Raw genomic sequence first — 16,738 nt, 5'->3', positions numbered from 1 at the left:
GCTTTTTCCTTCCTTTGGTCGGTCACACTAGTTGGGCTCTGCCTGGAATACTCTTCCCCTTTTTCTTTGTCCAGCTCAACCCTACTCATCCTCCAAGAAGCTTTCCTCGCCCTCTCGCTGCTCCCCCAAGTCTAGTTAGGTGTCCTCTTCACGTACATCTCACAGCGTGCTGTGTTCCCTGCACGCTGCACACGGCACTGTCCGGTGCTGGTCACTTGCTGCTGTCCCAAGAGGCTGTGAATACTGTGAGCAAAGAACAGGTCAGGCTCTTTTGGTCATGGTGTCCCTACCACCTAGCACAGTGTCTGGCACACAGATGCTCAATAAATATTTCTTGTTTGAATGAACGAATGCAGTGAACCTAAGATGATAAAATATTGGCCATTTCCTTTCCTCACCTCACCAAGGGCATTCCCAGCTTTTCAGATCCCTGAACTATCTGAACCATCTAGGAAGGGTCAAGTTCAATGGTCTCTGGCTTGCCACTCACCTAAGCAACTTGAGGGGGGATTTGCCAGTCTCCATCCTTCTCCAGCCACAGGTAACAGTAGGGGCCTGCGGCCACAGGAAGAGTGGAGCAAAGGTGAGGGGGACCGAGGGAGGGTGCAAGGAGTGGGGGAGAGGGAGTCTCCAGAGTAAGGCTGTTCAAGTTTAACCTGTTTCCCTGGGCACTCTGGGCTCAGGAGGTTCTCTTGCCTTCTTCGTTTTCTAAGAATGATAATAAGAACCAGTGGAGTGCACGGACCTTTGTAAGCTGTCCTGGTTGGGATGATGCAGGTGCAGGTCTCATTGTGCGCACTTTTACCCTTGCAGAGCATCCTGCCTGTGTCCACGTTCTTCACCACGCACTCGGAGTGCCTCGGAGAGAAGCTTCCCACCACCGTCACTGTCGTCTGTGGGGAAGAAAATACAGGAACCAAATCATGTGGCGTTCTTCCATCGTCTCTATCCACCCTAGAGCCTTAAAGGAACTGACCTTCTGACTTGCCACAAGAGAGTTTCTTGGATTGCTGATGGAAAGAAAGAGGTGTTTTATTGGCTGTTTAGTTTTCTCTGTTGTGAATCGCATGTTCATATTCTTAGACCATTTATCTGCTTTGTATGTATCTTTTATCAATTCTTAAGAGCTCTCTGTATAGTATAGATATTAAACCTTATCTGTCATATTTCTGACACATTTTCTCCTAATGTACTGTTTGTCTTGCAGCTTATGTGTGTTTTACCCTATACAGTATGTTTTTATGATCAAATACAAAGTTAATTGTCTTGGTTATAAAGTTCTTCACAACTCTTGCTTGTGGACAAATATAATATTGTTTCACCATCTTTGTTGTTTTATTTTTTAAACTTATATCTTTAATCCATCTGGAGTTTATTTTTATACAAAGGATAAGATACGGGCTCAACTTTATTTTTACCCAGATGGTTAACCAGCTAGGTCACAAGCATTTATTTAAAAAAAAGTTCCTTTTCCCAACTGAACAGAAACACCACTTTTCTCATATATTAAATCACCATATACCTACAAGTTATTTCTGAACTTTGCACTGCTCCAATTATCTATTGATCCACTTCTTTTCCAGTGTCATCAAATTTTCAAGACTGTGGATTTAAATATACTTATGGTAAATCTATTTTTATTTTCGTAATTTTCTTAGCATTTTCTAGACATTATTTTTTCCATATGAACTTTACAATCATTTTACCCAAATAGGGTGATGGGACTGTGAGTCTAACTGGAATTGTACTAAATATATGCATTAATTTTAGGAGATTTTATATCTTTATGATATGAAGCATTCTCATCTAAACACAAATTGTTTTGTTTATATTTAGGAGGGGGAAGATGTGGTGGGGAGAGGAGGAAAAGGGAGTAGAAGGAGGAGGAGGAGAAAGAAAGCAAGGAAGAAGGAAAAAAGAGGAAAGTTAAAGAAAACAGTATGTCAGTGGGAGACCCGTTCTGCATCAGGTGCACTCAGGGGATCTGGTGGGGAGGTGGGCTAAATATTAGGAAGCTAGGGACACAGGAAGCCATCAACTTATCAGCCACGATGAGGAGTGACAGCCCCTCACCACCGGGAGGTGTCCGTCTTCTGTTACACTTCTGATCTCCGTCAAGTCTGCATGGCCAGCTAAGAATCCCCTGTCTCTCATCCTTGGATAAGCTCTCTCTCTCTATTTTGCTCTGGGGTTGCATCCCTATCTTTTTACCTTAAAAAAGTTATGTTTCTGAGCCACAGAATCATGCTGGAAGAACACGAGTTCTTACAGTCCAACTTCCACTGAACTGAAGTCCACCCATCTCCAGGGGACCTGAACATAGCACTGAGCCCCCAACCATCCCCACCAGCTCATCTTCAACACCTGGCTGAAGCCTCACTCATGTGTCAGCCTTGCATTTCTCCCTGCATTGCACATCTCAGCGTACGACCATTATCACCTGTTACCCTGTCCACAAGTATGTCTTAAATGGAATTCATTGCTCAAACACGATAACAAAAGTATCAGAAAATTTGTTAAAGTCCTATTTTCAGTAGCTCCTTTAAATTTTCCACATTGCCTTCAGTCCTCACATGCACAGCATTTGCATAACTGTAAACACTGCATTAATTTATTTCATAGTGAAGTGAAGTCGTTCAGTCATTTCTGACTCTTTGCAACCCCATGGACTGTAGCCTACCAGGCTCCTCTATCCATGGGATTCAATTTATTTCATAAACATTTATTAAACTTTAAAGATGTGCCATGTGCTACACAAGGTATTCACTACTTCAGTGAAGCAAGCAGCTACAGTCCTTACCCTCAAAGAGCTTACAGTCTAGCAGAAGTGTGGAAAAATTCACTAGACTAAAACTGGAAGGCCACACAGGATTGAGATCATGGTTGGTGGGAATGCAAATTGATACAGCCACTATGGAGAACAGTATGAAGATTCCTTAAAAAACTAGGAATAAGACTGCCACATGACCCAGCAATACAGCTACTGGGCATATACCATGAGAAAACCGTATTTCAAAAAGACGCATGTAACCCAATGTTCATTGCAGCACTATTTACAATAGCCAGATCATGGAAGCAACCTCTATGTCCATCAACAGATGAATGGATAAAAAAGTTGTGGTACATATATACAATGGAATATTACTCAGCCATAAAAAGGAATGCATTTGAGTCAGTTGTAGTGAGGTGGATAAACGTAGAGCCTATTATACACAGTGTAGTCAGTCAGAAAGAGAAAAACAAATATCATATATTAATGCATATATACGGAATCTAGAAAAATGGAACTGATGAGCCTATTTGCATGGTAGGAATAGATATGCAGATATAGAGCACGGACTTGTAGACGCAGTGGGGGAAGGAAAGAGTGGACAAATTGAGAGAATAGCATTGACAGATTTACACTGCTGCTGCTGCTAAGTTGCTTCAGTCATGTCCGACTCTGTGCGACCCCATAGACGGCAGCCCACCAGGCTCCCCCGTCCCTGGGATGCTCCAGGCAAGAACGCTGGAGTGGGTTATACCTACCATGTGCTAAAATAGAGCTAGTGGAAAGCAGCTGAAGAAAATGGGGAACTCAGCTCGGTGTTCTGTGATGACCTAGATGAGCTGGATGGAGGGGTGGGAGGGAGGCTCAAGAGGGAGGGGATATATGTATACTTATAGCCGAGTCATGCTGCTGTAGAGCAAAAACAAACTCAACATTGTAAAGTAATTATCCTCCAATTAAAACTTTAAAAAGAGAGAGCGAGCGAGAGATGCTAGAAGCCTGGGCTAGGATGGTACAGCAGAAATACAAAGAGCTGACAGCTCCAAGATACCCTTTAAAGGTCTCATGGGCCAGGACTGGAAGTGGGGTATCTGGTTGTGGAGGATTTGGTGAGCTAATGAATGTACAGAGGTAGCATATGTTGCAATGGGACACATGGAGCAGGAGGCAGACTTTGGATGGAAAAGTCAAGACTTCAACTTTGGTTGTGTTCAGTAAAGTGAACTTGTGTGATAATTAAGAAGAGATGAGTCTGGAGCTCAGAGGCAATCTGGGCGGGAGATAAAGGAGACATGCACATATGATGGCATATTAAGCCATACGAGTGGACAAGATTGTCTGTGGACCAAGTAGAGTCAGCTAGAAGAAGAGCCAAAGCTGGGGCTGAACCAACTCCAATAGTTAGAGTCAGGGAGAAAAGGAGCCAGCACAGGAGGCTGAGGCATAGTCAAGAAAGAAGGAAGAGACTATGGAGAGTGTGTGCCATGGAAGGCAATGGAAGAGCTTCATGAATGCAACCAAACAGTCATACTAAGATGAGGACTGACAGTGTCTCCTGGAATACCTCTATGGAGTTTAGTTTCAGGGGAACAGTGGGGCAGAAGTTGACATTGATATGAAAATAGGAGAGAGTTTTTTGTTCTTTTTTCAAGTGCAGTGGAAGAAGGGGATAGTCAAGGAGCTGAAGGTATTTTAATGTGACTTTAGGATTCCTTTGTGGCTCAGATGGTAAAGCATCTGCCTGCAATGTGGGAGACCTGGGTTCGATCCTTGGGTTGGGAAGATCCCCTGGAGAAGGGAATGGCTACCCACTTCAGTATTCTTGCCTGGAGAGTTCTATGGACAGAGGAGTCTGGTGAGCTACCGTCCATGGGGTCACAAAGAGTCAGACATGACTGAGTGACTAACACTTTCACTTTCTTAGGTTCCATGCAAGAATGGTTAAAAAGCTGATGCCTTGGATTAAGGAACCCAAAGTGGGAATGCTTACCAGGTAATAACTCTTGAATTAAGCTGGATACAGTGGGAATGAAGACCCAAAAAGTCAGATGAAATACAAAGTTTGAGTGTCAATTAGCTCGTAATGTCCATGGGGCCAAGGAAGTTCTTGTCACATAACATTCTATCATTCTATCAACAGACCTTATTTTGCTTAACCTTACCTCTTATTGCCAGTTTGGTATTTCCAAGTTTCTAAGTCTATACATGTCACAACAATAACACCCATATGCAAATGGTTTTTCTTTTTTCAAATTACTTCTCCAGAAGTCTAAGCCTGGAAGTAGTGCTTCAAACAGAAAGAATATATTTATGACTCTTGAAATATTACTGTCAAACTGCTTTCTAAAAAGGTTGTGTTAATTGGTATCGCCATCACTAGGTGTCAGCAAACCTTATTTTCACTTTAATTTGTATTTATTTGTTAACTGGTAAAGCTGAACATATTTCCATATCTATATCTAACTCTCTAAACCTCCTCTTGTGAGAATATACATTTTTGCCTGCTTATTTTTTGGTGTCTCTATATTTTTTTTACTTTCTCCTAGCTTTCATATCTTGCAGCTAATATTTTGCCTGTTGCAAATGTTTTTCCTGAAGCATGAGCTTTAGTCATCACTTATTTTTTGTGGTATAGTTTTTTTTTAAAGTCAAGTATATGAATATTTTTCTCTTGCTATTACATGATATATTGTTTCAGAGCCAAGAAAATTATACTTCCAAATTATCTGACGCTCAATTATTTTCTGTGTTAGGTTTTTACATGAACTTCTTAATTAGCCTAAACTTTATATTTCATGTAAAAAATGTGAATTAAATTACATTTCTGTATTGTAAGCCAGTTATTTCAGCAACTTTTTATGAAATAATTCTTTTGTTTCCTCTTAATTTGTGATAAACAATCTTTAAATTTTTTACATCTATTTCTGAGCTTTGTAGCCTATTCCATGAATCTATATTCCTATTTTTTATTTATGTTTTTAGGCAGCACCACTGGAGAAGGCAATGGCACCCCACTCCAGTACTCTTGCCTGGAAAATCCCGTGGATGGAGGAGCCTGGTGGGCTGCAGTCCATGGGATCACTGGGAGGCAGACACGACTGAGTGACTTCACTTTGACTTTTCATTTTCATGCACTGGAGAAGGAAATGGCAATCCACTCCAGTATTCTTGCCTGGAGAATCCCAGGGATGGGGGAGCCCAGTGGGCTGCCGTCTATGTGGTCGCACAGAGTTGGACACAACTGAAGTGACTTAGCAGCAGCAGCAGCAGGCCACACCACGAGGCATGTGGGATCTTAGTTCCCCAACCCATGGGGATCAAACCCATGCTCCCTGCATTGGGAGCATGGAGTCTTAACCATTAGACTGCCAGGGAAGTCCCTATATTCTTATTTTTAAACAAGAGTCATGGGCTAAATTATTGCCACTATATACTTTGCCAACAAAGGTCCATCTAGTCAAGGCTACGGTTTTTCCAGTGGTCATGTATGGATGTGAGAGTAGGACTGTGAAGAAAGCTGAGCATCGAAGAATTGATGCTTTTGAACTGTGGTGTTGGAGAAGACTCTTGAGAGTCCCTTGGACTTCAAGGAGATCCAACCAGTCCATTCTAAAGGAGATCAGCCCTGGGTGTTCTTTGGAAGGAATGATGCTAAAGCTGAAACTCCACTACTTTGGCCACCTCATGCGAAGAGTTGACTCATTGGAAAAGACTCTGATGCTGGGAGAGATTGGGGGCAGGAGGAGAAGGGGACGACAGAGGATGAGATGGCTGGATGGCATCACCAACTCGATGGACTTGAGTTTGAGTGAACTCCGGGAGATGGTGATGGACAGGGAGGCCTGGCGTGCTGCAATTCATGGGGTCGCAAAGAGTCGGACATGACTGAGCGACTGAACTGAACTGAACTGATGTGTTTATAATCATATGGAAATGGACCTGCTAAAGTAATTTTATTTTTTTCAACATATATCTTGGATATTCTTGACCAATTCACATTAGTATTTCAGATGAATTTTATAAATTAATTTTAGGGCTTCCCTGGTGGCTCAGATGGTAAAGAGTCTGCCTGCAGTGCAGGAGACCCAGGATCTATCCTTGGGTCGTGAAGATCCTGTGCAGAAGGAAATGGCAACCCACTCCGGTATCCTTGCCTGGAAAAGTTCATGGACGAAGGAGCCTGGCAGGCTATAGTCCATGGGTCGCAAAGAGTCCGACATGACTGAATGAGTTCACTTTTAAGACAAAAACCATTTAAATTTTTACTAGGATGACATGAAATCTAGACAACAGATTGAGGAAATAGTGACATTTTTATGATATTGTCCCACCAAGAAACATAGTATATGTCTGGATATATCTAACATGCTTTTCATATCTTTCAATAAAATACCTGTTTTTGTTTTTATATTTATTTACACTTTTAATTGATAAGATTTCCTTATTATGAGTTATAATTAGCCTCAATAGACTACTGCCTCACTAAGAAAAACTGTTGCATGGTGAAAATCACTGTTTTGGTAGGTGGCTTCAACATGTATCTCCCAGTAAAAAGTATTTTAAAGCACAATGTACATGCCTCTGCAGGTTTGAGCCTGAGTATTTCCATTGTTTTTAATGAATGGGATCTTTTATTAATGTGTTAACAGTTTGTCTTATATGTCATAAGGTTACTGATACTTGAACATTTACTGAACATTAGCACTTTATTTGACCTTTATTAATTTGAATAGTTTTAAAAGCTAATATATTTAGATATTACAACTAAATACACCCACTTAAGATGAGCAAATAATATGTTTGTCTATTCCATTCCAATAATTATTTCTATTATTAACACTTGTTTCTTGCATTAGTGCATGGGACACAACTTTAAAAACAATATTGGTTGTCTCAGTGACAGAATTCCATGTTTCTGCTCTGATTTGTAAAAGAATGTTTCTGTTTTCTCTTTTAGGAACCATGCTATTTGTGGGAAATACTTCTATTCCTACATCTTTTCTCTTTTTATTAGTATAAACCATTTTTCCTGTTAACAATCTCTTTATAGGTATTGTTTTTTAGCCGCTCAGTCATGTCTGACTCTTTGCGACCCCATGGACTGTGGCACGCCAGGCTTCTCTCGTCTGTCACTATCCCAGAGTTTGCCCAAACTCATGTCCATTGAGTCAGTGATGCCATCCAATCACCTCGTCCTCTGTTCTCCCCTTCTCCTCCTGCCTTCAATCTTTCCCAGCATCAGGGTCTTTTCCAATGAGTCAGTTCTTCACATCAGGTGACCAAAGTATTGGAGCTTCAGCTTCAGCAACAGTCCTTGTAATGAATATTCAGGGTTGATTTCCTTTAAGGTTGACTGGTTTGATCTCCTTCAGTCCAAGGGACTCCCAAGAGTCTTCTTCAACACCACAATTCGAAGGCATCAATTCTTGGGCACTCAGCCTTTTTTATTGTCCACCTCTCACATCCAAACATATAATTTTACATAATGTAAAAGTGGGGTGCCACGCATCCCTTTTTGTGTGTGTCTGTGTATATGAGGATTTCAGTTGTCTCTCTTTTTTAAGTCTATCTCTGACCTTTCCTCCACCACACGAATTATTTCATCATGGGAGCCTATGTTTACAACCTAGTATGAATTCTCTCATGTTTTTCTCCATGCTCAAATAATCGTATAGAGACATAGACATCAACATATAGAGGGACATTTTTGGATCAATATAAGACCATGCTATATGTACTTTTCTGCATCTTGATATTTTTATTCAACAAAATCTCATAATATTCCTCCAAGGCAATTAGAATTGCTCTACTTCTCTCTTTTTAACGCCAATTTCATAACAAGGATGAGAATACACTACCTTCTAATTGTCTTGTGTAAACAAGAGGCTCTGTATTACATGTATCTTTTTTTTTTTTGTACCAAGAAAGTTGCTAGAATGTTATTTGCAGTGAGCAAATGCTCTTTAAACCAAGTTATTGTGATAGCTGGAACTGGAGAAGAAATTACTTAAATAACCAAGGATCTGAGACTCTCAGCAAGCCACAGTTAACCCTAAAGACAGGAAATATTTTGAAATAATATGACCAAGAGCTGGAGACAGACATCTTATCAATGTCACTAAAATAATCAGCCCAAAGTTGGCTTCAAAGGAAAGCTTTACTCAAATTGCTAAAGTCTTATCTCCTTTACCTTGAGAGTGGTGGTGAGCTGGAGAAAGCGAGGTAATGGTTGCGTGGGAAGACTCTAGAGGGATTAGGGTAAACCACACTGGGACTCAAGGTGGGGAAGAAAGCACCAGTGGTTCTTTGGGTGGTAAACATGTTCCAGGCTAGATGTGAATGGTGATTAATTTATACTGGTGAACCCAAAGATGGGTAAGCAAACTGAGTAAGCGGCTCTTTTTAGTCAATGAGCAGCTTGCTTTCCCTCACTGCACTTCACTTAAGTACTCCCCTTAACATTTTCAAAACGATAAAAGAAAAAAAAGCCGTGCGTAATCATAACCACTTATCAGAGTCCTGGGTATATTCAATGATCATGGTATTTTCTAGCAGTCTCTATCAGCACTAAAGTCAGCTATTTTTCAGACTGATAACAGAAATAAAAATTTGGCCATACCTAACTTAGATACCTAAGCATCTTTTTCCACAGAAACTGCTCACAATAGTGCAGGTCTGGTAGAGGTTTGGACGAAAGCTTTGAAGGGTTTTTTTGGGAGGGCACCCCCCCAACCCATCCTCCATACCCTCGCCCTCAGGAGGGCGATAGAAAGGAACAACAGCCAAATAAGTTGAAATCCATGAGTTCTGATCAGTTATGACTTGAAAGCTTGATTCTTTTATTATTTATCACTCATTAAATGCTCTGGCTCTCTTTTATTAAATGTTAAATCATCTTAAGTGGTACGGTTCTTGCTATTTGAAATGGCAAAGTGTAAGGGGAAAGAGAAAGTGGCCCATCTCCTTGTTAATATGGCATTCAAATAAAACAGAGTGAGCTCAGCAGACAGGTCAACTGGCTGCTGATGGTGATTCTGTATAGTTATTCATAATACAAGAGCTGTAATTAGGGAGAAAATGTCTCCTTACAGCCACTGAGACTGCAAGGCAGGAATTCCATTTTCCCATGGGGCGAGGCTGGTATGTGAATCTGAAAATGCATGAATATGCTCACACTGCTTCATTTCTCTCATCCAATGACAGGGCTGATGTGTTGCCAGAGGCAGTATAGTACTGCCGTAGCACGAGCCCATGCACTTTTCAAGGGACCGCCCCCCCTTGCAATATTCACTGCCCATATTGCTTTCTCTCCCTCTCAATATCACCTGAAGGCATGCACGTAAGACAGTGTCAAAAACCCAAACACATCAAGAAAAGGAACTAAAAAACAAAATAAAATTCAGTCCTTAAGTCGCACTTAAGGACTCTTGTTGACCATGAATCTGAACTTTTTTTTCCTTTTTTTTTAAATCAATGTTTTTCAATGACATTAGTCCATTTTTCCCTTAATTTCAACAACTGAAGGTCATCTTCAGCGCCACAAGATGACAAACTCCATGAGGGCAGGTTCACGACGCATCTCATTCTCTGCTATCTCCCTGTCACCTTGCAGAATGTACAGGAATTGGTGCTCACACAGTATTAGTTCGGAGAAGGCGATGGCACCCCACTCCAGTACTCTTGCTTGGAAAATCCCATGGACGGAGGAGTCTGGTGGGCTGCAGTCCATGGGATCGCGAAGAGTCGGACACAACTGAGCGACTTCTCTTTCACTTTTCACGCTCATGCATTGGAGAAGGAAATGGCAACCCACTCCAGCGTTCTTGCCTGGAGAATCTCAAGGACGGGGAGCCTGGTGGGCTGCCGTCTATGGGGTCGCACAGAGTCGGACACAACTGAAGCGACTTAGCAGCAGCAGTGTCAGTTAACTGAGTGAATTCTCATAACTAAGCTTATTTGATCATTAATAGGTATTTTACACACAGAAGGAAGTTGGCATCAGTTGACTAAAATGAGACAATAGAGACAAATTAAAAATCTTTCCTCTTACCTTATCTTTACTGCTTCGAAATAGGTGAATTTGAGGGCACTTTTTAGCTCCAGATAAAACATCCAGCCAGTTTTCTGAATTATTTAAATGCTCACAATCTTCTTTAAAAGTACACCTATCAAAAAAAAAAAACAAAAAGGGAGGGGGCAGCAAAACAGCAACCCCAAACATGCATCATTAAAACTTTCTCATACTTGGCTTCAGTACAAAATGCCAGACTTTGTGTGAGGATCATTGATTTCGAGTGAGAATAAGAACATGATGCTAAAACCATGAAAAGCAACAGGAAACCAGCAAAGCATTTTTTCCATCATGTCTCAGAACTGAGAACAAATGTGGACATGTTGAACTTAGACTTCTGAGCCATCTCTCAAGATGACATTGCAAATACATCCAAAACACATCCTCTCCTGGATTCTAAAATTAAAGCACTACCTTCTAGAAAAACCTAGCATAGAACAGCCCAAAAAAAGGTTTACACATCGAAAACGTTTAGCTTTGCCATTCATTTCCAGAATTCCAACCTATTATGTAACTTTTGCTGTTGTTTAAAAAAAAAAAAAGAAGCGACCATTGTTGTGCTTTGCAGTATGATAATCAAATAAACATATTGCAAGGGCAAAGTCTTCCCAAGAATTTGATAAGACATTCCAGAACCATCTGCTACATAACATTTATTTAGACAGATACCAACTCACATCAAAAGATATTGGGTGAAACATTTGCCAGGGCCACCTCCCCAAATCAGCCAGCCCAGAGGATGTCCCCAAAGAAATCTGCAGCTGTGGGCAGGGCCAGCTACTTTGATAAACACCATCATAAGCTGAAGGTGAAATCGCCGCTTCGCCTGTGCCTGGCTCGGTCACTCTAGGTCATGTGAACTTGGGAACTCCCGCCTCGCCAGCAGGGCGGCCAACTTAACAAGAAGAACGAATGCCAAAGGTTACTTGGTTTCCAAATGGTGTTGGACTGCTCAGACATTCTACTGAATGATATCAAGGAAAGAACAAAACCTCTGTTACCTCTGCCTTCTCAAGGTCCAAGGTTAAAACGAAGCGGTGGAGGAGAACCAGTAAGTTTTAAAAGAAACTGAAAATTCATGATTCACAAGAGATTGAAAGCAACTAGATAATAACCTCAGTCAATTCCGGGGAGTCCCTGAAAGGAAGTGAGTGGAGACAAGTGTGGTCCCAAACAGTGTATTTGACAAGCATTTTATTTCTTTTTCTTCTTCTCTTTTTTTTTTTAAAATTCTTAAGAATAAATTTAGGCCTCACGGCTTCATCTTTGAGCGCTGCGCTAATTTGAATATGACAGAAATAGAACAGGAAGCCAGTGAGTTTCATTAGACATCACCCCCAAGTGCAATCTTTCAGCGTGTCATCATATTCTCCCGTCTCGGGGAATCCTGCTTCCAGGCAGCACATCTGTGTCCAAGCTCTTCTCCACCTGTGTCGGCTCCTTCTCCAACATCAGGGCCACGGGGATTTTCATCAGCAGTTCTCCACAGTCATAAATTTATCTGACCCTTGATGGCTAGCTCGTCCGTCACGGACATTAAGTTCAAATTAAACCTCCTCTCAATGTCAGGGAGAGTTTTCAACGGAGGGACACATACTGCCGGATTGAAACAGACAGAAGGACAAGGCTGGTTCCCTGTTTTGTATTAGAAAGCGATGATGACTGTCAAAAACGACCTGCCTCTCTCGCAGGGGCATTCCAGCTTGTATAAGGCACTTCCTCTGTCTAAAAGGAGGCCAAAAAAAAAAAAAAAGCCAGTTCTAAAGAGAGGGGAGTACAAATGTTTTTGTAGGCTTTTAATACTGCCTGGGAGTCAAGGCCTAAGGCTGCCAAAAACACAAGTGTAAAATGTTTCATACAAATAGTGCTACAATTTGCCAATTTGTAGGCAGAAAACAGTAGTGCCACTGAATTATCACTCCCTTTTCTGAACTCCTATGGCATTTCTTGTTGGAAGCACAGATTTTGGTATTTAATCATATGCTGCCTTGAATTACAACTTAACTGTTTTACGTGGCTACGTCATGCCCCCCAGTAAGCTGTAAGCTCCTCAAAAGAAGGAAGAATGTCTTTAATATTTCTTCTGCAGATCTTTCTGTGTCTGACAGCATGATATGCAAATACTAGGGTTTCAACCAACATTTTTGAATGAATGAATGAAATATGAAATCTCTGTAGGTCCTTTCTGTAGGTGAGTTTTCTTTCTAGAGTTTCCTTAGAGTTTATGTCTGACTTGTACTCATAGCGAAGAGACTACTTTTAATATAAGCTAAAAGTTTGAATCGGGGGCCAGAGAGGGGACAGATTAGAAACTGAGGTTTTCAAGGTTTTCAGTTTATCTTTTGGGGGAAAAAAAAACAAAAACATATGTTTATATATATATATATATGCTTCCCAAGTGGTGCTAGTGGTAAAGAATCTGCCTGCCAACGCAGGAGACATAAGAGACACGTGTTTGATCCCTGGGTCAGGAAAATCCCCCGGAGGAGGGCATGGCAACCCTCTTCAGTCTTCTTGCCTGGAGAATCCCAAGGACAGAGGAGCCTGGCAGGCTACAGTCCATGTTGTTGCAAAGAGTCAGACAGGACTGAAGGGACTTAACACTGAAGCATATATATATATATGTATATATGTAATAGACCTTTCACTTCCTATTTTGTATAAGACGAAAACAAAATTGAACCATGTTAAGCAACTAAATATAAATTCCTGGTTTATAAAACACCTTTGAGATCTCATGCCTTCTTTCTCGCCAGCTGAAAAATAAAAATTAAAAAGCAAACCATAACTCCAAGAACATATAACCAGATGGTCAACCAACAATCATATCTTATTCGTCAATATTGCAGATGATAAAATCTTCATGACACCACGTTCCCCACACAAACTTTCTCCAGGAGGGGGAACAGACCTCAGAGCTCCCACGTTTGAGTAAACAAAACCAAAATGGTCCCTTTTGAAAGCCATCACTCTTGTTCCTACACATCCACAAAAGCAATGGTCAAGTGCATAGACACTTAAGCCTTTGCCCAAATAAAATTAAAATCTCATTTTCAGACTCAGGTCTCGGCAAGGCTGATTCTCAGTGAAGCAACCTCAGATAGGCTGATTTCTTAACTGACTTCATGATAATTTCTTCAGATAGGAGGAAAGATAGGAAGAAAATGGGATTCAAATTCAAATGAGCATATTCTGGAAAAAAAAAAAGGCAGACATGTATTTGCTTTTCTTATCTTATGCTGTTGCCCCGCTCTCCAAGGGTCTTTCCCAAAGTCCTAGGACTCCCAATTAATATTTTTCTGGCCCTTACGTCCAGCTAGATTTCATGCCTACAAAATAAGACCAACATGCAGACACTTGCCTACTCGCAAATTAATAGAATCGGCATTAATGGGAAAAAAAAAAAAAAAACTGCCTGAAGGAAAAAAAAAAAAAACCATAAACCAAAAGTTAAAAAAAAAAAAAAAAAACTTTTGCTAGGTGAAAGGACCATGAATTCAATTTAGTGAATTAAACTACTTAAGAAGGCTTGTTCATAGTATCTACTATAGAGGTTAATCTGTTCAAAATAATAAGAGTTAGTTACTCATTTATATACATATGTGGACCACTCCTCCCTTGCCCTTAACTCTTAGTTTGTTCAAAACTCATGAATAGGGAGATTCCAGACACTTGTCTAAGTTTGCTGTTTCAAATTCAGAAAGCATCTGCTGACAGTGTGTTTGCTTCCTGAGTTTGTGGACATCATTCCAAACAAACCCTGATGTCCCTCAGTCACCACCCCACCAGGTATCTACATGGGGGAACTGCCGCGTGGAGTGTTGATGGCCACTCCTCCCCCGTTAGTCCTCACAGGCTTCCCAGGTGGCTCAGTGGGAAAGAATCCACCTGCCAATGCAGGAGACACAGAAGATGCGGGTTCAATCTCTGGGTTGGGGAGATCCCCTGGAGGAGGAATGGCACCCAGCTCCAGTATTCTTGCCTGGACATTTCCATGGACAGAGGAGCCTGGAGGGCAACAGGAGGAGCCAGGGGTCACAAAGAGTCAGACAAGACTGAGCATGCATAAACATTAGTCCTCAAAACCACGTTGCTCTATAGGGATGAAATGGAGGCTCAGAGAGTTGTTTACAATGTGCCAAGCTTTCCCAGCTTCAAGTGTCTGAAGTCTGCTTTCAGAGCCACACACTTGGCCACTCAGCTGCATGGTCATCTGTAAGCCCTATGTGTTACAACATGTCAGTCATGTCTGACTCTTTGCAATCTCATGGACTGTAGCCCACCAGGATCCTAACTGCCATTTAATAAGCTACACAAAAATAATGACATTTAGAGTTCCTCCTGGTTTCCTTGGGCCCCATTAGTGGCTGGAGGGTGGGGCTGGGCCAGGACAAGGCGACAGAGATAAAGACCCCAGGAGCATAGAATGGAGGTGAGACAGAGCCTCCGGAATGAAGAGGGGAGCATGGATTTGGGAGGGAAACACAGGGCAGGGTTCTGAGAGGCCCTGAATGTTCACCTATCACTAGCCCTGAATACAAAACACCTAATTAGAGGTTAAGGTTCCAGGGAGCCCCCCAACTCAGAAGTCTATTGTATTCCAAAAATTGGCTTGCAAACCCTCTGTTTGTAATACAGAATACACGTTTCTCCCCAGAGAAATAATGTTATAAACAGTGATTAAGTCTCCAGGTTTTAACCCACAAAACCTATTTATTTGCAATGTAACTTCAATTCTATATATTTGCAATATAAGAGTAGCAGAAAACAATGAGGTTGAATCCATTTGCATTATATAGCAGTTTTTCTTCTTTACTTGTGTTTCTGCTTGGCTGGTAGTCTGGGAACAGTGCCCAGCTGGATCGACTTTTAAATTTATTATTACAGTATTGCATTTATACAGTATTTCTATTTTTTAATGGGGATGACTTAAATTATTAATTGTTTTCATGCCGACATAAAGAACTGGGAGACCCACCTCTAGAAATGAGCTGAAGTTTCCAGGCATACAGGCAGGTGAAATGCCCAGGGGACAGGCTGGGGGACCTTGAAAATCTGACTCTATTAGGCTAGAATCTCTCCCTAAGAATTTACTACTTACTCAACCTTGAAATAGAAACTCTGAACTCAGAAATGTAACTTCTACTTCCTGCCACTCGAATTTCATCAGCATCCTCTAATCTAATTGTTCACTAAGAGCAGACAGTCCCTGAAGTAAACTGACAACTAAATATCAGGTAATTGGCTTGAATGGGAGGTTGGTGTGATCTGTTTCAAAGATTCTCTACTGATACAATATCAGAAAACTTTTAACAAGGAAAGATCCAGCCTCTCTCTCAGAACAGGAGACTGTGTCTGTGGCTGGGAGAAGATTTTGCTACAAGAGCATCCCAAGGTCTTCTGCTAAGTGATTTGAAACAGATGTCTGCATTTTTTCAGAAGGGCACGGAGCCCAGAGGAGGGACCAGGTGGTCCCAAGAATCGAGGGACTTTCATTAATGTTGTTAGTCCATGAGATGGAAAAACCAATCTCAACTGAAGAGAAGAGAACGAGAAGTCACTGTGACAAACTCAACTCTGAATTCTAGGCCTCCAGAGTCAGCCAAGAGGGATGCCAAAATACAAGACCAAAATAACTTGCCAGGAAAGCTGAAAAACTGCATTTCAGCTCCAGTGATGAAAAGCCAACCTACATAAGAAAATGATGCTAATAACAGAAACAATTTAGAAGATTTTTTTTTAAAGTGAAAACATCTAACATGCCAGGAGATGTTCTTTCATATGATTTGATTCATTATTCTTCACAAAACTATGAAGTAGGTACGACAAATTCCCTTGCTTTTTACAGCTGGGGAAAACTCGAGGCAGAAGGCTCCATATTGTTTCCCGCGGTCACA

General features: G+C 41.2%; 1 protein-coding gene across 7 annotated transcripts in view; it reads right to left on the bottom strand.

Moving 5' to 3' along the window:
- The window catches only part of PLXNC1 (plexin C1), a 156,245-nt gene that overhangs the window by 84,502 nt on the left and 55,005 nt on the right, over window positions 1–16,738 (bottom strand). For all 7 annotated transcript variants that reach the window (XR_009494399.1, XR_009494398.1, XM_059886412.1 and 4 more), the window contains exons 5-6: window positions 10,821–10,935; window positions 746–893 (exon numbers count right to left, since the gene is read on the bottom strand). Coding sequence is in view for 5 of the 7 variants with exons in the window: in XM_059886412.1 (XP_059742395.1) it covers window positions 746–893; window positions 10,821–10,935 (263 nt within the window). In the remaining 2 variants the exon portion in view is untranslated. The remainder of the gene's footprint in view (window positions 1–745; window positions 894–10,820; window positions 10,936–16,738) is intronic.

The sequence above is a fragment of the Bos taurus genome, chromosome 5 (genome assembly GCF_002263795.3).
Source record: "Bos taurus isolate L1 Dominette 01449 registration number 42190680 breed Hereford chromosome 5, ARS-UCD2.0, whole genome shotgun sequence".
Lineage (NCBI taxonomy): Eukaryota > Metazoa > Chordata > Mammalia > Artiodactyla > Bovidae > Bos > Bos taurus.
This window is presented reverse-complemented; position numbering and strand designations above follow the sequence as displayed.